At 40.0% G+C, this 17619-nt stretch overlaps 1 protein-coding gene across 1 annotated transcript in view; it reads left to right on the forward strand.

The window, feature by feature from the left end:
* Positions 1–6957, forward strand: part of DCDC1 (doublecortin domain containing 1) — a 431249-nt gene extending 424292 nt beyond the window's left edge. The window contains exons 36-37 of the mRNA XM_028087718.2: positions 3584–3734; positions 6830–6957. Of these exons, the coding sequence (XP_027943519.2) occupies positions 3584–3734; positions 6830–6957 (279 nt within the window). The remainder of the gene's footprint in view (positions 1–3583; positions 3735–6829) is intronic.
* The last annotated feature ends 10662 nt before the right edge of the window (positions 6958–17619 follow it).

Below are 17619 nucleotides of genomic sequence, written 5' to 3' on the forward strand. Positions count from 1 at the left end.
TTGTACTTTGTTTTCAAATTTTACTTGAATATCCTTGCATGTTGATGCTTATAGATGAATTTTGGAATTACATTTCAACACCTGAAAATCATCCTGCAGGGGTTTTGACTGTAATTGTATTAGGCTATTAATTAATTTCATAAAAATCAACACCTTTTCTGATATTCGATCTTCACAGCCAGATTGAATTCTGTGGCATCGTTTTTATGTGTGTGTGTGTGTGTGTGTGTGTGTGTGTGTGTGTGTGTGTATATACATATATATACCTTTTTTTGTCCTTCAGTAAAATTTTATAATTTTTTAAAAAGATTTATTTACTTATTTTAGAGAGAGAGTGCATGGGAGGTGGGCAGGGCAGAGGCAGAAGGAGAGGGAGAGAGGGAATCTCAAGCAGACTCTGCGCTGAGTGGGGAGCTCCATGTGGGGCTTGACCTCATGACCCTGAGATCATGACTTGAGTGAAAATCAAGAGTCAGACCCTTAACCAACTGAGCCACCCAGGAGCCCCACATCTCACATTTTAAAGTAATTGTCATTCCTAATTGGTTTTGCTAAACCAAAATCCATTGGGATGGATTTTCCCCCCATTCTATTTTCTAAATGCCTATTTTTGTGAACAAAAAAAGCCATCAATTTTTTATAATTTATTTTGTGCTTGGACACTTTATTAAACATTTTTCTCCTGTTATTAATATTTTATGTGATTCACATAAATTTTCTAAGAATAAAATCATATTAAGTTCACATGATGATTTTGTTTATTCTTTTAGATGAACTATTTCTCTTATTCTGACTTTAGGTTTTATTGCATTGGTTATAATCATAAAAATAAATGTTCTTAACAAAGGAAAACAAAAAACAGCATCTTTTGACCTCATGAATAACTAGAAAGTTGGAATGCTTTGGTTTTCTTTTCCTTGCCCATGTCCCTTTCTGATCATGCTTTGCATTTTTATTTTTTTCTCTATGAAGACTTTAAAATTTTTAATTCATTTATTTTCTGACCATTTTTTTGTAGCAGTTATATCATGTTCTGGTGGTCTCACTGCTTACAATTAGTCATTTCATATTATGACTTTCCCATAGTGAAGGAATTTCATTCATTCCTTAATAATCTGAAATGTATGTGGGTGATATGTTTTCTGAGCTTTTGTATACATGAGGATATCTTTTATTCCCTGTAACCAAAAGTAATAATTCAGCTGGATACAGAATTCTTATGTTAAAACATTTTCTCCTAAAAACTTCATATTTTATTCCATTTTCTTTGGCATTCATTTTTGCAGAAAACAGGTCTAAATAAAACTGAATTTTCCACCATGTCTGAAATTCATACTTTTCAACTCAATTATATTTAAGTGTTAGTCGTTTTTTTCATTAACTTTGCCTTGTCCTGAGTTAGCCTATTTGGTCTGAAGACATGGGTCTTTGTTTGGGACAGGAAAGTTTCCTTCAATTTTTTTCTTTCTTGATAGTTGCTTAAGTTTAATTTATTCTGAATTCCTCTCCAGTAACACCAATAATGTATAGGTTTAATATCTGATGTCTTGACATTCCAGATGTTTAAATTTTCTCTCATAAAATTTATGTCTTCTGCTTTCTCTATATCCTATGAGATTTTCTCAACCTAGTCCTTCCTAATACTGATTTAATTTTCTACAATATTCAGTCTGCTCTTTTTCTGCCTTCAAGACAGATTTTAATTCTACTATCGAGTCTTTTATTTCCTTACCTTCTCTCCTCTTTTCATTTAGCTCCCTGTTCATCCCAGTTTGAAACCCTGTTCCTTCTCTTACTAGCTGTGTGACCTGGGTTAAGATATTTAATCTCTGGTCTCCAATTTTGTCATCAATATAGTGAAGATAATAATTCTCTCCAGGGAATGAAATCAGATTGTCCTTGGAAACTTCTAGAAAAGTTTCTATCCCATAGAAATGTGTCAGTTAATGTTAACTGCTGTTATTGTTGCCATCATCATCATCATCATCACTGTCATCGTCATCATGTTTGCCCATACCTCAGTGATACTTCTTTCCTCAAATTAGAGATGAACTGCTGTCATCTCTAATTTCTGTGTCTGTGTGTATATGTGTGTGTTTACAGAAGTCATATTTTATTGAATTTTGGGAAAACCCAATACAGCTATTCTCTAAAACGTATTCCTGCTATAAATCTTTTTCTAACTCTTCACCTTGAGTATAGTGTAAAACATACAACTTTTTACATTGTAGAATACTTTCACAAGCCTCATATTGTCGCTGTTGTTAATTTTTTATCTATACCCCCTTATACAAGGAGAGATCTTTTGACAGAAGACAGGATAGATTAGTTCTCTTTGGTTGCCCTAAATTTTGACTTGGGAGCTGTCAGGATCCTCTACTGGATCTGAAGTCCCCGGGCTGGTTCATAGGCACAATACGGAGTCAGACTGCTGCTGACCGGCTGTTACCTAGCAGGACGGCTGGGGCTGCGTTTGAGACCACTCTCCCACTGCTCTTCTCTGACGATCTACAAAAGGGAATGTATTCTTGGGTAATTTCAATCCTTATTCAATTAAATTCACTCATCCCTTGCCCAAAGTAGTGGGTGAAATCTGCACTCTCTGATTGCATCGTCTCATCACTGTCTTGTCTTGTTCATATTATTGATTCATTTTCCATATGCAAGGTGTCATTATGCGCCCAGTTCTGCCCCCTGCCAGGCCACATTGTCGTGAATTGTGGCCCTTAAATAGATCTATCTTTGGGGCTCGCATGGACCTGGCTCCTGTATTTTGGAGGAACAGGGGTTTGGCATATATGGGAGGAAAAAGTCATACAGGCAAGTGTGTAGAAACCTCTACTTTTCCTCCTCGCATTTATTATTCTGTCTTAAAGCCTTATTCACACGTTGGTGGAACTGCCCTTAGGGGTTTGGCAACATGTTGACTAATCTTTCTAGTACCATTGACACTTTGTATCTGTATATGTATTTTATGAATATTTCAAGGAAAATTGAGAGAAACTGAATAAGGCTCTTACAGATAGTTTTTAAATTTTCCAAGTTAAAAGGGGGAAAATAAAAGACTTTCTAATCAGAGAATCAAAGAGGTCTTAGATCAAAACTTTGATTTTATAGTTGAAGAGACTCTTCTCGCAGAGAAGTTGCCTGACTAGTTTGAAGTCGGACAGAGGCCGGAGGCCCAGGTCTCCCCACGTCTGGGTCAGTGCTTTTGTCCTTCGGGTTCCTTGCTTGTTGAAAAAAAAATTATTTTCTGCTATTCTGACAAGTCTAGATTCTCAAGCCAGGGTCTTTCGTATTTAGGCATTTTTTTTTTTTTTTAAACAGCAAGAAGCCTTCTTCCACATGGAAATATAACTACAAGGAAAAATCCACTAAGAGCACTAAAGTTCTTCATGTTAAAGCACTTTGGGGAACTTTTATATGCTCTTCTTCCCACTCCTTCTATACCTCTTTCTAAAAATCACAAGTAAAATAAATATTCAACCTGGGATAATAGTTCTCTTAAAGGAGTTGATTCTTTAAGACTTCATTATTGTTGTGACATTTCACATTCCAGTACATCAGTCCCTTTGTGTTTCAGCTGCTGGATGACTGCTCCTCACGTCTTAAATTGGCCCGCCCAGCAAGAACACTGTACACCCCCAGTGGAGAACCAATTCACTCGTGGGACGACATAGAACGAGACATGGTCATCTGTGTGTCCACAGGACATGGCTTTATAACCCAAAAAGGTATGGGGGACAGTCTCTTTTCCATCAAGTTTTTGAAGAATTAAAACATTCAGTCTCTTGTTTTTAATTTTTTTTTAATTTAATTTTATTTTACTATGTTATGTTAGTCAGCATACAGTACATCATTAGTTTTTGATGTAGTGCTCCATGATTCATTGTTTTTGTATAACACCCAGTGCTCCATGCAGTACGTGCCCTCCTTGATACCCGTCATCGGATTAACCCATCCTCCCACCCCCCTCCCCTCTAGAACCCTCAGTTTGTTTCTCAGAGCTTGCTTTCTAAATTTTATTTCCCAACATGATGTTTTTTAATAATTATCTTCTTCCACACTTTTCTACTCCATGTTACTAAAGTTAAATTTATATACTTCTGTGCTGGAAACTCACTATTGACATTGTTTACACTCAAGAATTCCAAGTTCTGTTAGTCTTGAGCCTTATCCAAGGGCCTTATTTGCAGGAATTCTAAATGGCCTCATTTGAAGGTATTCCCTTAACATGAACCCTGAGGAAAGAAGGCTCTGTTGACTTCCTATTTTCAAGTTATTTAAAACTTAATGGTTTATTAATAGCAACTATCCAGTTTGCAGATTTTTTAAAAAATATTTTTATTTATTTATTTATTTGAAAGAGAGAGAGAGAGAGAGCATGAGCAGGGGGAGGAGGGGCAGAGGGAGAGGGACAAGCAGAGTCCAAGCTGAGCGGGGAGCCTGAAGGGGGGCTTGATCCCAGGACTCTGAAATCATGACCTGAGCCAAAGTCAGACACTTAACAGACCGAGCCACCCGGGTGCCCCTGCAGATTTCTTTTTTTAATAATAAGAATGTATATGCTCATTTTATTATGTTATCTATTCTTTGCTAATTTTCTTTTAGAAGTGATAGAAATGGAAAAGAACATATATTTGTTATTAAACCAATTCTTGTCCTTTATCCTGTTTGCCTGAGGAATTTAAAGACCCTTTCTGGGGGTAGGTATGATTTTCAGGAATTCTGAAGAACATGATACCACTTTAAAGGAAATCAAAAGATTAAGGGAGCGAATCACCTGGGATCCCTAAAAGAACTAATACTATATTATTTCCTTTTTTTAAATTTTTTTGTTATGTTAATCACCATACATTACATCATTAGTTCTTGATGTAGTGTTCCATGATTCATTGTTTGTGCATGACACCCAGTGCTCCACGCAGAACGTGCCCTCTTTAATACCCATCACCAGGCTAAGCCATCCCCCCACCCCCCTCCCCTCTAGAACCCTCAGTTTATTTTTCAGAGTCCATCGTCTCTCATGGTTCGTCTATATTATTTCTTTTTAAAAGTCACCATAAAATTGTTATTACTATGTTATATGTAAGGTACAGAAACCAGAACCTTTTAAAACAGCTGCAATCATATCTTTACATTTAGCCCAGGACAAAAGCATAGGAATAAAGACTGAAATGTAGGAAGACAAAGATTTATTGGGATGCCTAGCACTGCTGTGAGGGATGCCACAAATATGCCTCCAGTGCCATCCTACATCAAGGAAGAGACTCTAATCTTTGTATTCTCTGGAGGCTGTTGTCCCCATCATTCACCATTACCCCTCACCCCAGCTCTCGGTGACCCTCATTATGTGGGTACTTAGAAGAACACACCAATGATAGCATTCTTATCATTAGTGAGTATTAGTTGACAGTTTTCTGTGTTGCCTAACTACGTAGCCCTATAAAAGAAATATAAGCCAAGCTTCCTTCCCCAAACGAGTTTTCAATCTAATTAGGTATATGAATACATTTGAAATATTATAGTACAATTGAATAGTAAGCGAACAAGTGGTGCAGTAGGAGGTACTTTTCCAGTTTCTTCATTGTTTATGCTTAATCTTTTATACTCTTGGGATGGTCTTCTGTTGCCTGGCCCCTACCTTCCTGGCCTCATTGTGTTCATTGGGCCTTTCTGATAGATAAAGCTAAGTATGCTTCAGGCAACTGGCCAAAAGGATATCCAAAACACAGAGAGAAATGTAGGCTCCCTTGCCAGAAGCAAGCTTGTTACCAAGAAAAAATGAAAGAGAGAGAGAAAATAAGAAATGCAAATGTTACTTTCCCTACCATTTTCCTCCATGTTAGCTTTGTGGTCAAAGGACAAGGCTGTGTAGACAAATATTTATTTTTACATCTTCAGTTCTGTGACCACATGGATTACTATGATGTGAAAGTTGATTCTTTTCCTCTGGAAGTAGGTTCCCATGTTACCTTCCTGGTGAAAAGGTTAGTGGTTTTCCCCAATTGTCTAAGTTCTTTTCCATGGGTGATATGTATTCTAGGAAATCTGACGGATAGAAGAATTTAATTAAGTTGTTCTTCAGAAATTTATTTTACTATATGAGTTGACATTTATTGTTTTTCTTGAAATAATTAAGTTAGAAATAATCATTAAGTAGAAATCTAAATATTCAGAATGTTTTAAAAAAGAAGAAAGAAATGCTACAGGCCCACACACACACACACAGATTTATTTATTTATGAAGGGACACTTAAGTAATCATTCCACTCGAAGTTTTGCTGTGACCTACTGGTTTAACTATGTGGTAGAAAATAAGGCAGCCTGGGAGTTTCAAAACTAACCACGCTATAATAACTTATTTTATGCACTCTAGTATACAAACATTTAGCGTGTGAAAGTTTAGTCATCAAAGAATCACACTGATTTGTCAAAACAAATCAGATGCTGTTAGAATGGTTTCTTTCACACAAACCCCCAACAAAATTAAGAGTGCTTTATGCCATTTGTCATCGAATTGGAACACTGTTCTCACTGCTGTGTTTCCCCTCTTTTCACTGGGTTCAGTTTCTAGACCACTCCCAGGTTAGCCTCCAATTCAGGCTTTGTACCAAGCCTGGAAGGAAGCCCTCTCCAGAACTGCCATTCTGTAGAAATCCAAAGAATGTTAACACGTATCTGATGTGATAAGCAAGTCAAGTGTGTAATGAGAGTCCAGCGTGGGAGTCAAGGGTTTCTGAGGGATCTTCGAGCTTTCATCGTCTTGGACTTTTAATTACTTTCTATAAATACATTGACATGTCTCTCAAAATAATCTTTTTAACAGAGTTAAAGCAACTGATGGAGGTCAGAGCAGATTATGCCAGAATCCGAAGGCAGCAGGGCCCCGAAGCCACAAACATCGTGGCGTCACAACCTGACAAGCTACAATTTCCGGTACATCTACACAGTTAATTTCTATGAGAACCATCGCATTTTGTGCTGTATTTTGCTGGGGTAATCTATGTGTGTACACTCACATGCTTGCAATCAGATGACAATTATTCATCCTTTTTAATTTTGTATAGTATCTTTTTTAAATTTTTTTAATTTTATTTTATTATGTTATGTTAATCACCATACATTACATCATTAGTTTTTGATGTAGTGTTCCATGATTCATTGTTTGCGTATAACGCCCAGCGCTCCATTCAATACGTGCCCTCTTTAATACCCATCACCAGGCTAACCCATCCTCCCACCCCCGCCCCTCTAGAGCCCTCAGTTCGTTTCTCAGAGTCCATAGTCTCTCATGGTTCTTTTAAAAAAGTTATTACCCTCCACATTTTTACATAGAATGGCATTTGATGCCTCAAATATGTTCTTGGAAAGGCAACAAAACTAGACAAAATAATGTCAGTAAAATAACTATCTCAGATGTATTTTCTTCCAGAAAAAATCAGGAAACTATTATTATTATTGAAAAATAATTTAGTGCAGTCAAGTAATATTTTATATTTATATATATATACACACACACACCCCACATACCCATATACACACACGTAATTTATATTTGTTTATTATAAATACACTGTATGTATTTATATATGTAATTTAGTGGGGTCAAGTAGTGTGTGTGTGTGTGTGTGTGTGTACATATATATATATATGTAATTTGATAATAAAATAGACTGTTTGACCACCTAATATTTGACCCAACTGACATTTGACCCAAACTGACATTTTTCTGGTTCAGCCACCATATTTTCCAAACTTTCATGTTAAAATCCTATATTTACTGAATAAAAATGAGATGGCTGGTGACCACTGAATACCACATGAATCAATCTTTCCTTCTCCAATTTCCCTTCAGTTTGGCCTGTAGCAGCAATGCAGAACTCTTTATGGGGTACAGCTACAGAACATGTTGTTCACGCAAGTGAAGCTGGGTAATTCCAGACTTAAGCTCAGTAAGCAAGAGTCATAGACTGGGTCCTCAAAACAGAACTTAGAGAAAGGATCTATGCACTGTTAAAAAGAAAAGTCACGTAAGGAATCAAAGGAAATCCTTAGCAATCTTAGAAAGCAACACTACAGGAAGAGAAGAGAAAAACTTAATCTGTTAATTTCTTCCTGCAATGAAGAAAGAATCTTTTGTTGTTGTTGTTTTAAATAGCAGTGACAAAGCAGAGTTTGGTTTCCCATCCTGGTCGAAAATTTCGAGAGAACTGTTCTTCTCTTTCTTCCTCTGAAAGCCACTCACAGCTCTGCCTGAATATAAATTGCAACCTGGCTAGGTGTGTACAGAATAGCTCAGCTGGCTCACTCCTCAATCCACCACTTTAATGTGATGCAGTAGATCATGTCTACTGAAGGGGGGCTCTTGGTAATCGCTGCAAAAGGCCTAGTATTTACTCCCAGTCTGCAAATCAGTAGGGCTGCATGAATAAATTCCTGCTGCTTCCAACACCACTAAAAGGAGAGCACATAGAGGTGAAATTTCACATGTTACATCCACAGCAATTTGCCCTTTTGCAGACACTGTTGTACAACGTTAGAGATGTGAAGGCATCCCAGAACAGCCTTGTGACACATAGGAGAGAAAGATTGCATGTGACCCCCATTTTTCCTTTTTTTTTTTTTTTTTAACAAGAAAGGCAAAATAAGAAAGGTTAAGGGACGTGCTTCAGGTCAGAAAGCAGGACAACAGGATTCTTACCTGCTGGGCCTCTGCTTAGAATGACTGGATCACAATCCCCATAGACAAAGAACTTTTTATTTTTTTATTTTTTCAAAATTCCTTGAAAACAAAGGCATTTCTCTAGGTGCAAAAGTACCTATCATTTTGCTGCCAAAGAAAAGTTGATTTGCTATGAAAATGGCATAATTTCACCCTGGATCAAATGTGCAAATTCTTGTGAAGTCTTCACTGTTGCATGTGAATACGCCTGAAGCGAAAATTGGCAATATCACACAATGCTCTATCAAGCACCAGGAGACATAAGGCAAAACTCTTAACTGAACTTTTCTATTACTAGTAAATGGGATTTTAGATGTAATATAACAGTCATCAACACATCACATTTTACCAGCAAGGCAGCGACACTTACTTGCACGAGGTATCTCGGCAGTTCATACCCACTTATAACTCAGACCAAGGACAGCCCTGCTCTTTCCTTATTATTGACCTTCCTCCTTGGTTGGCTGCAAGGTGGACTGGGGAGCGGTTACTCCACCTCAGCAAGGACTATTGAATAAGACTATTGCAATTCTGTTCAGCCTCCCTAGGCTTTTAATAAACCCAATAATTTCCTCTGGGGACATGTTTATCAAATTTGAATCAGCTGCGTATACATAAGTCACATTTCAATGTTTTCCTATCAACTAGAAACCATTTATTATTAAATACTAAAACAACCATCCTCAAGTCCATGGTCTTCTCCAGAAATTTATTTCCTGCTGGTTCACAAACACCCTTAAGGTGATCCAGATGTTAATCAACAGTGTGCCAGCATCTGTGATTTCCTCAGGAGGACTTTTCTGGATGTTTCTGTCCCACCTCTAGCTTTTGTTGCCTGACGAAGTGTTGGGGTGAAGCTGCATGTTTCTAAGCCAGCTGACTAAAAGTAACATGCCTGAAAGTTTGACGGACATTTCGAGATTAACTGACAGTGTTTTATAAATAAGAAGCATTTATCTGGGTACTTATGCCAGCTTTGCAAAACAGGACACATTAGTAATGATTCAAAATGCAAAGGTCGTTTTATAGAGTAATAACCCTGAATTTCCATTTCTTTCTTGATTGTTCATAATAACTAATTTTGTGTGTGTGTGGATTAAGGAAGCAAAGCAAAAAACAACAAAAAGGGAAAGATAAATTTGTTCTCTTTACAAGAGAATCACTTAGAAATTGTGGCTAGTGGCTATTGCTGTGTTTATGAGCTAATCTTTAATAATAGCCCAGGTGTGCTGAGTGTCATTGAGATTTGTGATTCACCAAGGCAGCCGTTTGTCTTTGTTTTGTTTTGTTTCGTTTTGTTTTGTTTTTCTGGCATCACTTGGGAGAGAGCGATCAAAACCCACAGATCCGTGTTATTCTAGGTCAGCACAAATCAGACGCAAATGTCCTCAATTAAATGGAATTTGGACCCATTGGTGATCCTCAGTTGTTTTTGTTAAACCAATGGCTCCAGTTCCCCTTGGCTCTGAGCACATCTCGAAGCCTCCTAAGGCTAGGTAAGCAGATAAGAGCCGCCGTTTTGTTTGTTCTCAATGCAATAAACTAAAATTCTGCCTAAATGGCATGGTTCGGGGCTGCTTGGCCATAAGCAACTGCAAAGAAGATCAACAAAGACCACCACTCAGGTAAGTGCGGATGAAAGTAAATGGTCGGACTGTGTAACAAGGCTGCACGGTGGGGGCCTGCTGCCAGCTACAGTATTTTCTCATTCTGTGCGTTTGTAATATGAAACTGCTATCAGTATGCTGTCACCCCGCACCGTATGTGCAAATAGAAATATACGAGGGGAGAGGACGTGCTTACGCCCATGGTGTGACTGGGTCGGGGGAGGGAGGAAGAAAGAAGACAAGAAATTATATTTATATGGCAAGTAAAACGGTGATTCTGAATTGGATGTGCTATGGATCCTTGTCGGCTGTATTCCTGTGCTTGTTTAAGGGTAGATAGAAGGTTCAGTCAACCACTGGATCCGTTAGGTCCTGCCTTTTCGGTCCTAGAAGTTTCGAACCTGGGAAAGAATACTGGCATTTTAGCCATGGTGTGGATTCTCAAGATGTCACCTCTGTCAGACCAACTGAGGCAGTTGGGCAGTCAGACTCTACGTGCCACCACCAGCAGCTATATTTTAGAGGAAATTTCCCAAAGGCGTACTCTCCATAAGTAACCCTGCAGACTGGGTTGGACCGGAATAGAGGAGAGGAGGGAATCTTCCAGAACTTCCAGGGTTGGTGCCCCCAAAGGATGAGACCAGACATAGCTCTCTCTTCACTTCTACCTCTTTCCCTCTTCCTTCCTTTCTTTTCTCTCCTTGCCTCTTGGTCTTCTCAGTCTTCCCTGCTTTTCTCTTCTAAGGGCCTTTAATAAATTCCACCTTTTATTTTAAAAACAATCCTTTCTGGAGCAATTTGTGGATCAGCAGGGCTGCTTCCTTAGTATGATTCTCAAAGTTTCACGGGGGAGCTTGATAAAACACAGTCCCAGGCTGATCACAGAAGTTCTTATTCTGTACGCCTGACGTGGGCCAGGCAGTCTGCATTCAATAAGCCCCAGGGATGGAGAGTGGTTAGCTGACCACACTTTGAGGAACTTGGCCAGGAATTCTGTGACCATCATCTGGGCATGGCTCAAGTGCTGACGACCAGTTTCAAGAACACTGGAATATGAAGGCAAAGAAACACTTGCTGCATGTGTGACGGCTTGAGTCTCAATGTCCTCATGTTTTCTTATCACCATTTGCTCAAGAAATAATGGAAATCTTCCTGGGTCAGGACTGACCACCGAGAGATTGTAAACAGGATCCAGACACTGGAGGCAAAACAAGTGAGTCTGAGGTAGTGGAGCTTCCCATATTAATTAAGCTGCCTTCAATACTGATAACATCTTGCTATTTTAAAGGTCACAGGAATAATGTCTGGGCTATGGTGCACATATCAAGGAATAGAGTAATTTTGAGGGTGGGGAAAAATAGCAAGCTTCTTAAGAGTTTTCTTGTGCATTTTTATATGTACAAAGAGGGTGCTCCTTAGAACAAGAATGGGGGTCTATTTGCTGAAGTGACCCTTTTCTCACTGAGAGAACTGCTTGCCGGGGGTGGGGGGGTGGCAAACCTCTTTATGTTTGCTCTAAGTCTAGTTAACATGGAAGCCTGAGCCACCCACATCCCTGGCATGTTCATCTAAGAGTGTGAAATTCCACAGGATATTATTTCAGTTCAATAACAAGTGCTCTTAGAAAAATTAATTTCCAAGACAGTTCTCTTGCTCCCTGAATGAAATCCATATAGGCTGGGAGACAGACACTTTCCTTAGAAGACAAAAAATACAAAGAAAATTAGTTCTTTGAAGAACTAATATATATATATATATATGCCAGGCACTCTCTGTTCTGTTCTGGGTGCTGGGCATGCAAAGGTGTATGGCTACTTGGGATAGTGCAGAGGCTTAGAATGTTGGATTAATAGCCATAAGGTGAGGTGGGAGGGGTGGGCATGAAATTGTGGAGGGCCTTGTAGGTCATGCTAAGGAGTTTGGATTTTTCTTTTTTGGGTGCAGTGGGAAACCATTAAAGGGAACTAATATGAAAGCTGGATTAGATATTGTGTATTAAATTAAACTCGCTCAGGTTTCAAGTTACAGAGACACACTCGATTTACCTCTAGTGATGGAGACTTGTTGGGAGGATTAACAAGGAAGTAGGAATGCACAGGGAAGCCCAGCACACGAGCTTCATGGTGGTCTCCGTTCAAGACGCATGGCTTGTCTTTGTCCAAATGGCCACCCAGTAGTGTACCATTCCTGCTCTTGACTTGGTTGTTTCTTGGTGCTTCTTGCTTCTTCTGTGAATTTTCTACTTCTCCACAGTCTCTTCTGCTTTACACTAAGTTGCTTACTTGTCTGCTCTGCTCATAGCCTCTGCTGCTTCGTGGCTTCTGTTTCCTGCCTTCTCTTTGTATTTCTTTTGGCTCCAGGGCCACTCTACCAACTGAATTACTTTCTTTGTGTCTTCTAACACGAGACTGAATGGCCGGAGGCCAGCCTTTTACTCATTCCTTTAGATTAGGATGTCAGGGATCACATGATACAAAGCACAGCTTGCCTGTAAGCGACAGTGTGGGTTGGTTTCCTCAGGAAGCTGTGGACATGGCTGCCATTCGGGGCTCCAAGGCATTTTCAGTATAGACCATAGTTCTGCCATTGTTATGGTCCTTTTCTCTCTTCACCGTTGAGGGATGAAATTAACCATGGAATTATCTAGGCTGTCACTATTTCTCTTTAGTCAGTGAGAGGCTTGCCCTTTGGTACCTCCTCAAAATTGGCCTTGATGGGGAGATCTTTGCTGTATAAGCAACACAAACTTGAGGTTGGAATCTTTGACTTTTGTTACAATATTAGGAAGGATACCAGTTGGACTCACAAGTTATACTTCTTAATACAACCAACTCTGTCTGAGGAAGTGGATCTTGCAGGGATATCCTGGCATCTAAAACTCAAGGCACTCTGGCATCCAGGCGATTTTTCCAAATCAATTCAGAATGCCAAGCCCTTATCAGACCTTTCCTTGACTCTTATTTCATGCAGTCATTTTGATAGGCCGAATTCCATTGTGGATTTTGATTTTTTATTACCATTTCTCCCCCGCCCTCCACTCTGCAAGGCAAACCTGGCTAACAGCTTTCTCAACGTTGAAATGTGAGTTCTGCTCAGTGGGCTTGACAGTGGTCTGCTGTGTTTGGGTCGTAAATCCTTGTTATGCTCCAGGACACCCATGGAGTAGTATTATCTGTTAGATAATGCCCAGTTCCCGTGAAGAAGTTGCTATGGGCCACAACTAGATATGGAGCTAAAGCTGTGTCCGTAAGAGGCTTCTCAGGGAGGAGTCCTCACCAGCAATGAGGCAGAAGGCAGCAGCTGCACGTAGACGTCTCAACAGTGCCCTGCACTCCAGGTCCTTGCTCAGGAAATGACTCAACAACAAAAGGCAATTTTCATTGCACCAATTTCCAACTGTTGTTATGAAGAAAGAAGGGATTCATTTGTGGGATTTCTAAGTCTTTTGAAGTTGTTTACTTACACTGTCTTACTGCAGGCCATGGCGTTGCTCTCATGGATGATCCTGATGATTTTTTAACTAGCCATAGTACAACCCCAGCCTCCTTGCTCTCCAATTCTTTTTTTAATCCAAGTCGTAGCCAAGATGATTTTTCCAGAATGAAAATCATATCATGTTACTCTCTTGCTTAAAATCTTCCAGCAGTGCCCCACCCCCACCTTTGTCATCAAAGAGCAAACCCAACACCCTTGGGACTATTGTGTCCACGAGCCCAGCCGTCTCTATTTTCTCACCCTCTGCTCGCAGAGATCTGCACCCCACGCATCCTAGACAGTCCCTCAGTCCCCTCGCCAAATCATGTGTTCTCTCTTATTTCCACACCTTTGCACATTCTTCTCCTATAGCTTTCTTGAGAAATTGTCCTTGACTACTCCCCACACTCCTCTCTGTTAGAAACTTCCTTCCATGTGTTCCCTCTGCCCCCTTTGCTTATCACTTATCATTGTTGATGTCTTTTTTTTTCTCCCACTGGTCTCTAAGCTCCTTGAAAGTAGGCCAGGCTTGTTCACACCTGTATTCCCGGTGCCTGAATATTCCTTGCTATATAGCAGGCCTTAATGAATATTTGTTGAATTAATGTAAGATTTAGAGTAATTGATTGGTTAAAAACCTGCTTTTTAATATACACATTGAATCAGAGTTTGACGTTTTGTAGAATTTTCTTCTCTTCACGTGCACTGTTTTAGACTGAGTGTTCCCCCAAAGTTTATATGTTGAAACCCTGTGCCCCAGTGTGATGGTATTAGGAGGTAATTAGGAGCAGATGAGGTCATGAGGATGGAGCCCTCAAGAATGGAATTAGTGCCCTTATAAGAGCCACTAGAGTGTTTCCTTCATCTGCTCTGCTCACTGCCCTATGAGGATACAATGAGAAGTCAGTAGTTTGCAACCCAGAAGAGGGCTCTCACCAGAACTTGACCATGCTGGCATGCTGATCTCTGACATCCAGGTTCCAGACCTGTGAGAAATAAATTTCTATTATTTATAAGGCTATGGTACTTCATTGTAGCAACCGGAGCTAAGACAGGCATTATCATATCAATCCATAAAATACCACATAAACTTCTTATAAAACAAGTCTTATACTTGTTAAGACAGTATAGCCTGACTAAGTTTCCTTCATCACAAAGCAAACCAAAACAAGGTTGATCATGATCCCTTCCTTGCCAACTGCAACTTTCAAAATGCTCCTGAGGTCTGATGGAGTAGAAAATCCTCTTCTCCCATCAGTGCCCAAATGAACCCTTAACTGCTCAGCTGCCACTGCTGCAGACAGCCTGGCTTAGAAGGGAAGACACGTCACCCCCTTTCACAAGTGTGATGATTTGTGGCTGAGAAGGGAGAGCCTGCTCTCTGAACCACATGCCCCCTGGTGCAGGCAGGCTAAGGAAAGATGAATGGCATTATAAGACAGACATCTGAATGTTTTGTATTAAATTAGTCCCACAGAGCGCCTAGAATTCTCATTCCATAAATCACAAAGTAAAGTAAACTCACTCCCAGGTTAGATTGCCGTGACTTTGGCCTGTGGTGTCATAGATAATCTGAGAATAGTTAAACATTTGTCTGAAATAGTAATAATTTCCAGCATATTTACTCAGTGACATAGAAGTGACCCAGACTGATCTCTGTTGCCAGAAACAGCATGTAAATGGGAGTCAGCCAATTTAGGAGATTTCCAAACAAGGGTCACTGCTCCTCACTTCCTCTGCCTACTCTGAAACAGCCATGGGCTCCCTCAGGAGCTGCTAAGGTGCTGGGGGCTGAGATGAGCAAACTTCACTTCCTCCAGAGTACGTACCAAAAAGCATTGATGTGCCCCCATCCCGTTACTAAAGGGCAGTTGCAGCTCCATTTTGAAATCTACTTTCACCTTGCCTTGGTCTAAGCATGATAGGGCTAGGAAGGACCTTGATTCCACTAAAGCCACATTTCTCTTCAATGGTAAATTTTTATACTAAGAATATTTTACATAGCCTTGGATTTATTCTGTGTATTTTTTCTGTATATTTATTCTGTATATTTATATGTATATTTTACATAGCCTTGGATTTATTCTTCCACTCCTGGGCTAACATTGTGATTACTGGGGACACAATAGAATGGAAGGAACATTAGACCGTGATTCATAAGACCATTCAGTTCCATGCTAACTGGCCAAGGGCCCCATCTGAACTGCTGCTACCTCTTCTATAAAATAAGAAAAGTAGACTCTTGCATCTCTAAAGTTCTACCCAACTTTAAAAGTCTGATTCTGATTCAGTTGTGAGATACAATTGGGTAACAAGGGTTGTAACAGCCAGAATTCCAGCTGACCCCAGGAAGCCTATCCATCTGCTTGGTAAGGCCTTGTTACAGGTATTCACTAGGACTTGCATCCAGATCATCTTCACCCTCAGAAGCCCAGTCCACATTTCACCAGAGCAACAGAAGGAGGCCACGGCACAGTTTAGTGGTGGCCAAGGGCTGGAGGTAGTTCCTTCCAGGGAAGGATCTTTGGACGTGATGGCAAAGGCCTGAATTGAGTCTTGCCTCCTGCACTGTTGGGCAGGTTGTTTCGTATTTGGTATATGGATCAATAAGATCATAAATGTTGAAGGGGAAGGGCACTAATGCTGGTAGAATGTCTACACATGCCAGGTACCATGTTGGACTTTTACAGTCTTGTTGTCATCTGTTTCATTCCATACTCGTGACCACCCTTGGAAGTAGATATTTTTTCTACTTATACTTTTGCATTTTACAAATGAGGAAGCTGAGCTTCTAAGAGGTGAAATATCTTGCCCAAAGCTGGTGAGGGGCTGGGTGAAATAGGTGATGGAGATTAAGGAGTGCACTCACTGTGATGAGCACTGGCTAATGTATGGAATTGTTGACTCACTATACTGTACACCTGAAACTAATATAACAATGTATGTTACCTATATTGGAATTAAAATTTAATAAAAAATAATAATAAATAAATTTTTAAAAAGCCATCAGCCTATATGTGGCAGAGCTGGGATTTGAACCTCAAAACCTGTAGAAATTTCAGGTTACTGGTATTAGTAATTTTGAAAGTGAGATTACCAGATGCCTTCAAGGAGTAATGGTTTAGTCACTGCCTGTTTGGAAGATTTCCCCGATGACAACTGAGTTATGCAAAGTGAGCTACACTTGGATGCCCAACCCATAGTGGGAGGGGCACTGCCATATGCATGGGAGTGGCCCTCACCTACTCTTCAGGACATAGCTAGTTATCTGGGGTCTTACTTCTCTACCCCAGTGGCTGTATTCACCCATGTATTAGTTGCTAGGGCTGCTGTAACAAAGTACCACAAACTGGGTGGTTTAAATGACAAAATTTTGGGGTGCCTGGGTGGCTCAGTCATTAAGCATCTGCCCTCAGCTCAGGTCATGATCTCAGGGTCCTGGGATCGAGCCCTGCATTGGGCTCCCTACTCAGCGGGAAGCCTGCTTCTCCCTCTCCTTCTCCCCCTGCTTGTTTTCCCTCTCACACTGTCTCTCTGTCAAATAAATAAATAAAGTCTTTAAAAAAATAAACAAAACTTTATTGTCTCACAATTCTAGAAGCTAGAAGTCCAAGATCAAGTTGACAGCAGGTTTGGTTCCCTCTCTAGGGTATAACAGAATTATTTGTTCCATGCGTCTGCCTTAGCTTCTGGTGGTTTCCAAATAATCTTTGTTGTTCCTTGGCTTGTAGAATCATCACCCCAGTCTCTGTCTTCATCGTCATATGACGTTCTCCCTGTGTGCCTATGTGCAAATGTCCCTCTTTTATAAAG

The sequence above is a fragment of the Eumetopias jubatus genome, unplaced genomic scaffold (genome assembly GCF_037043125.1).
Source record: "Eumetopias jubatus isolate StellerSeaLion01/CBP00866 unplaced genomic scaffold, mEumJub1_p1.0 scaffold_13, whole genome shotgun sequence".
Lineage (NCBI taxonomy): Eukaryota > Metazoa > Chordata > Mammalia > Carnivora > Otariidae > Eumetopias > Eumetopias jubatus.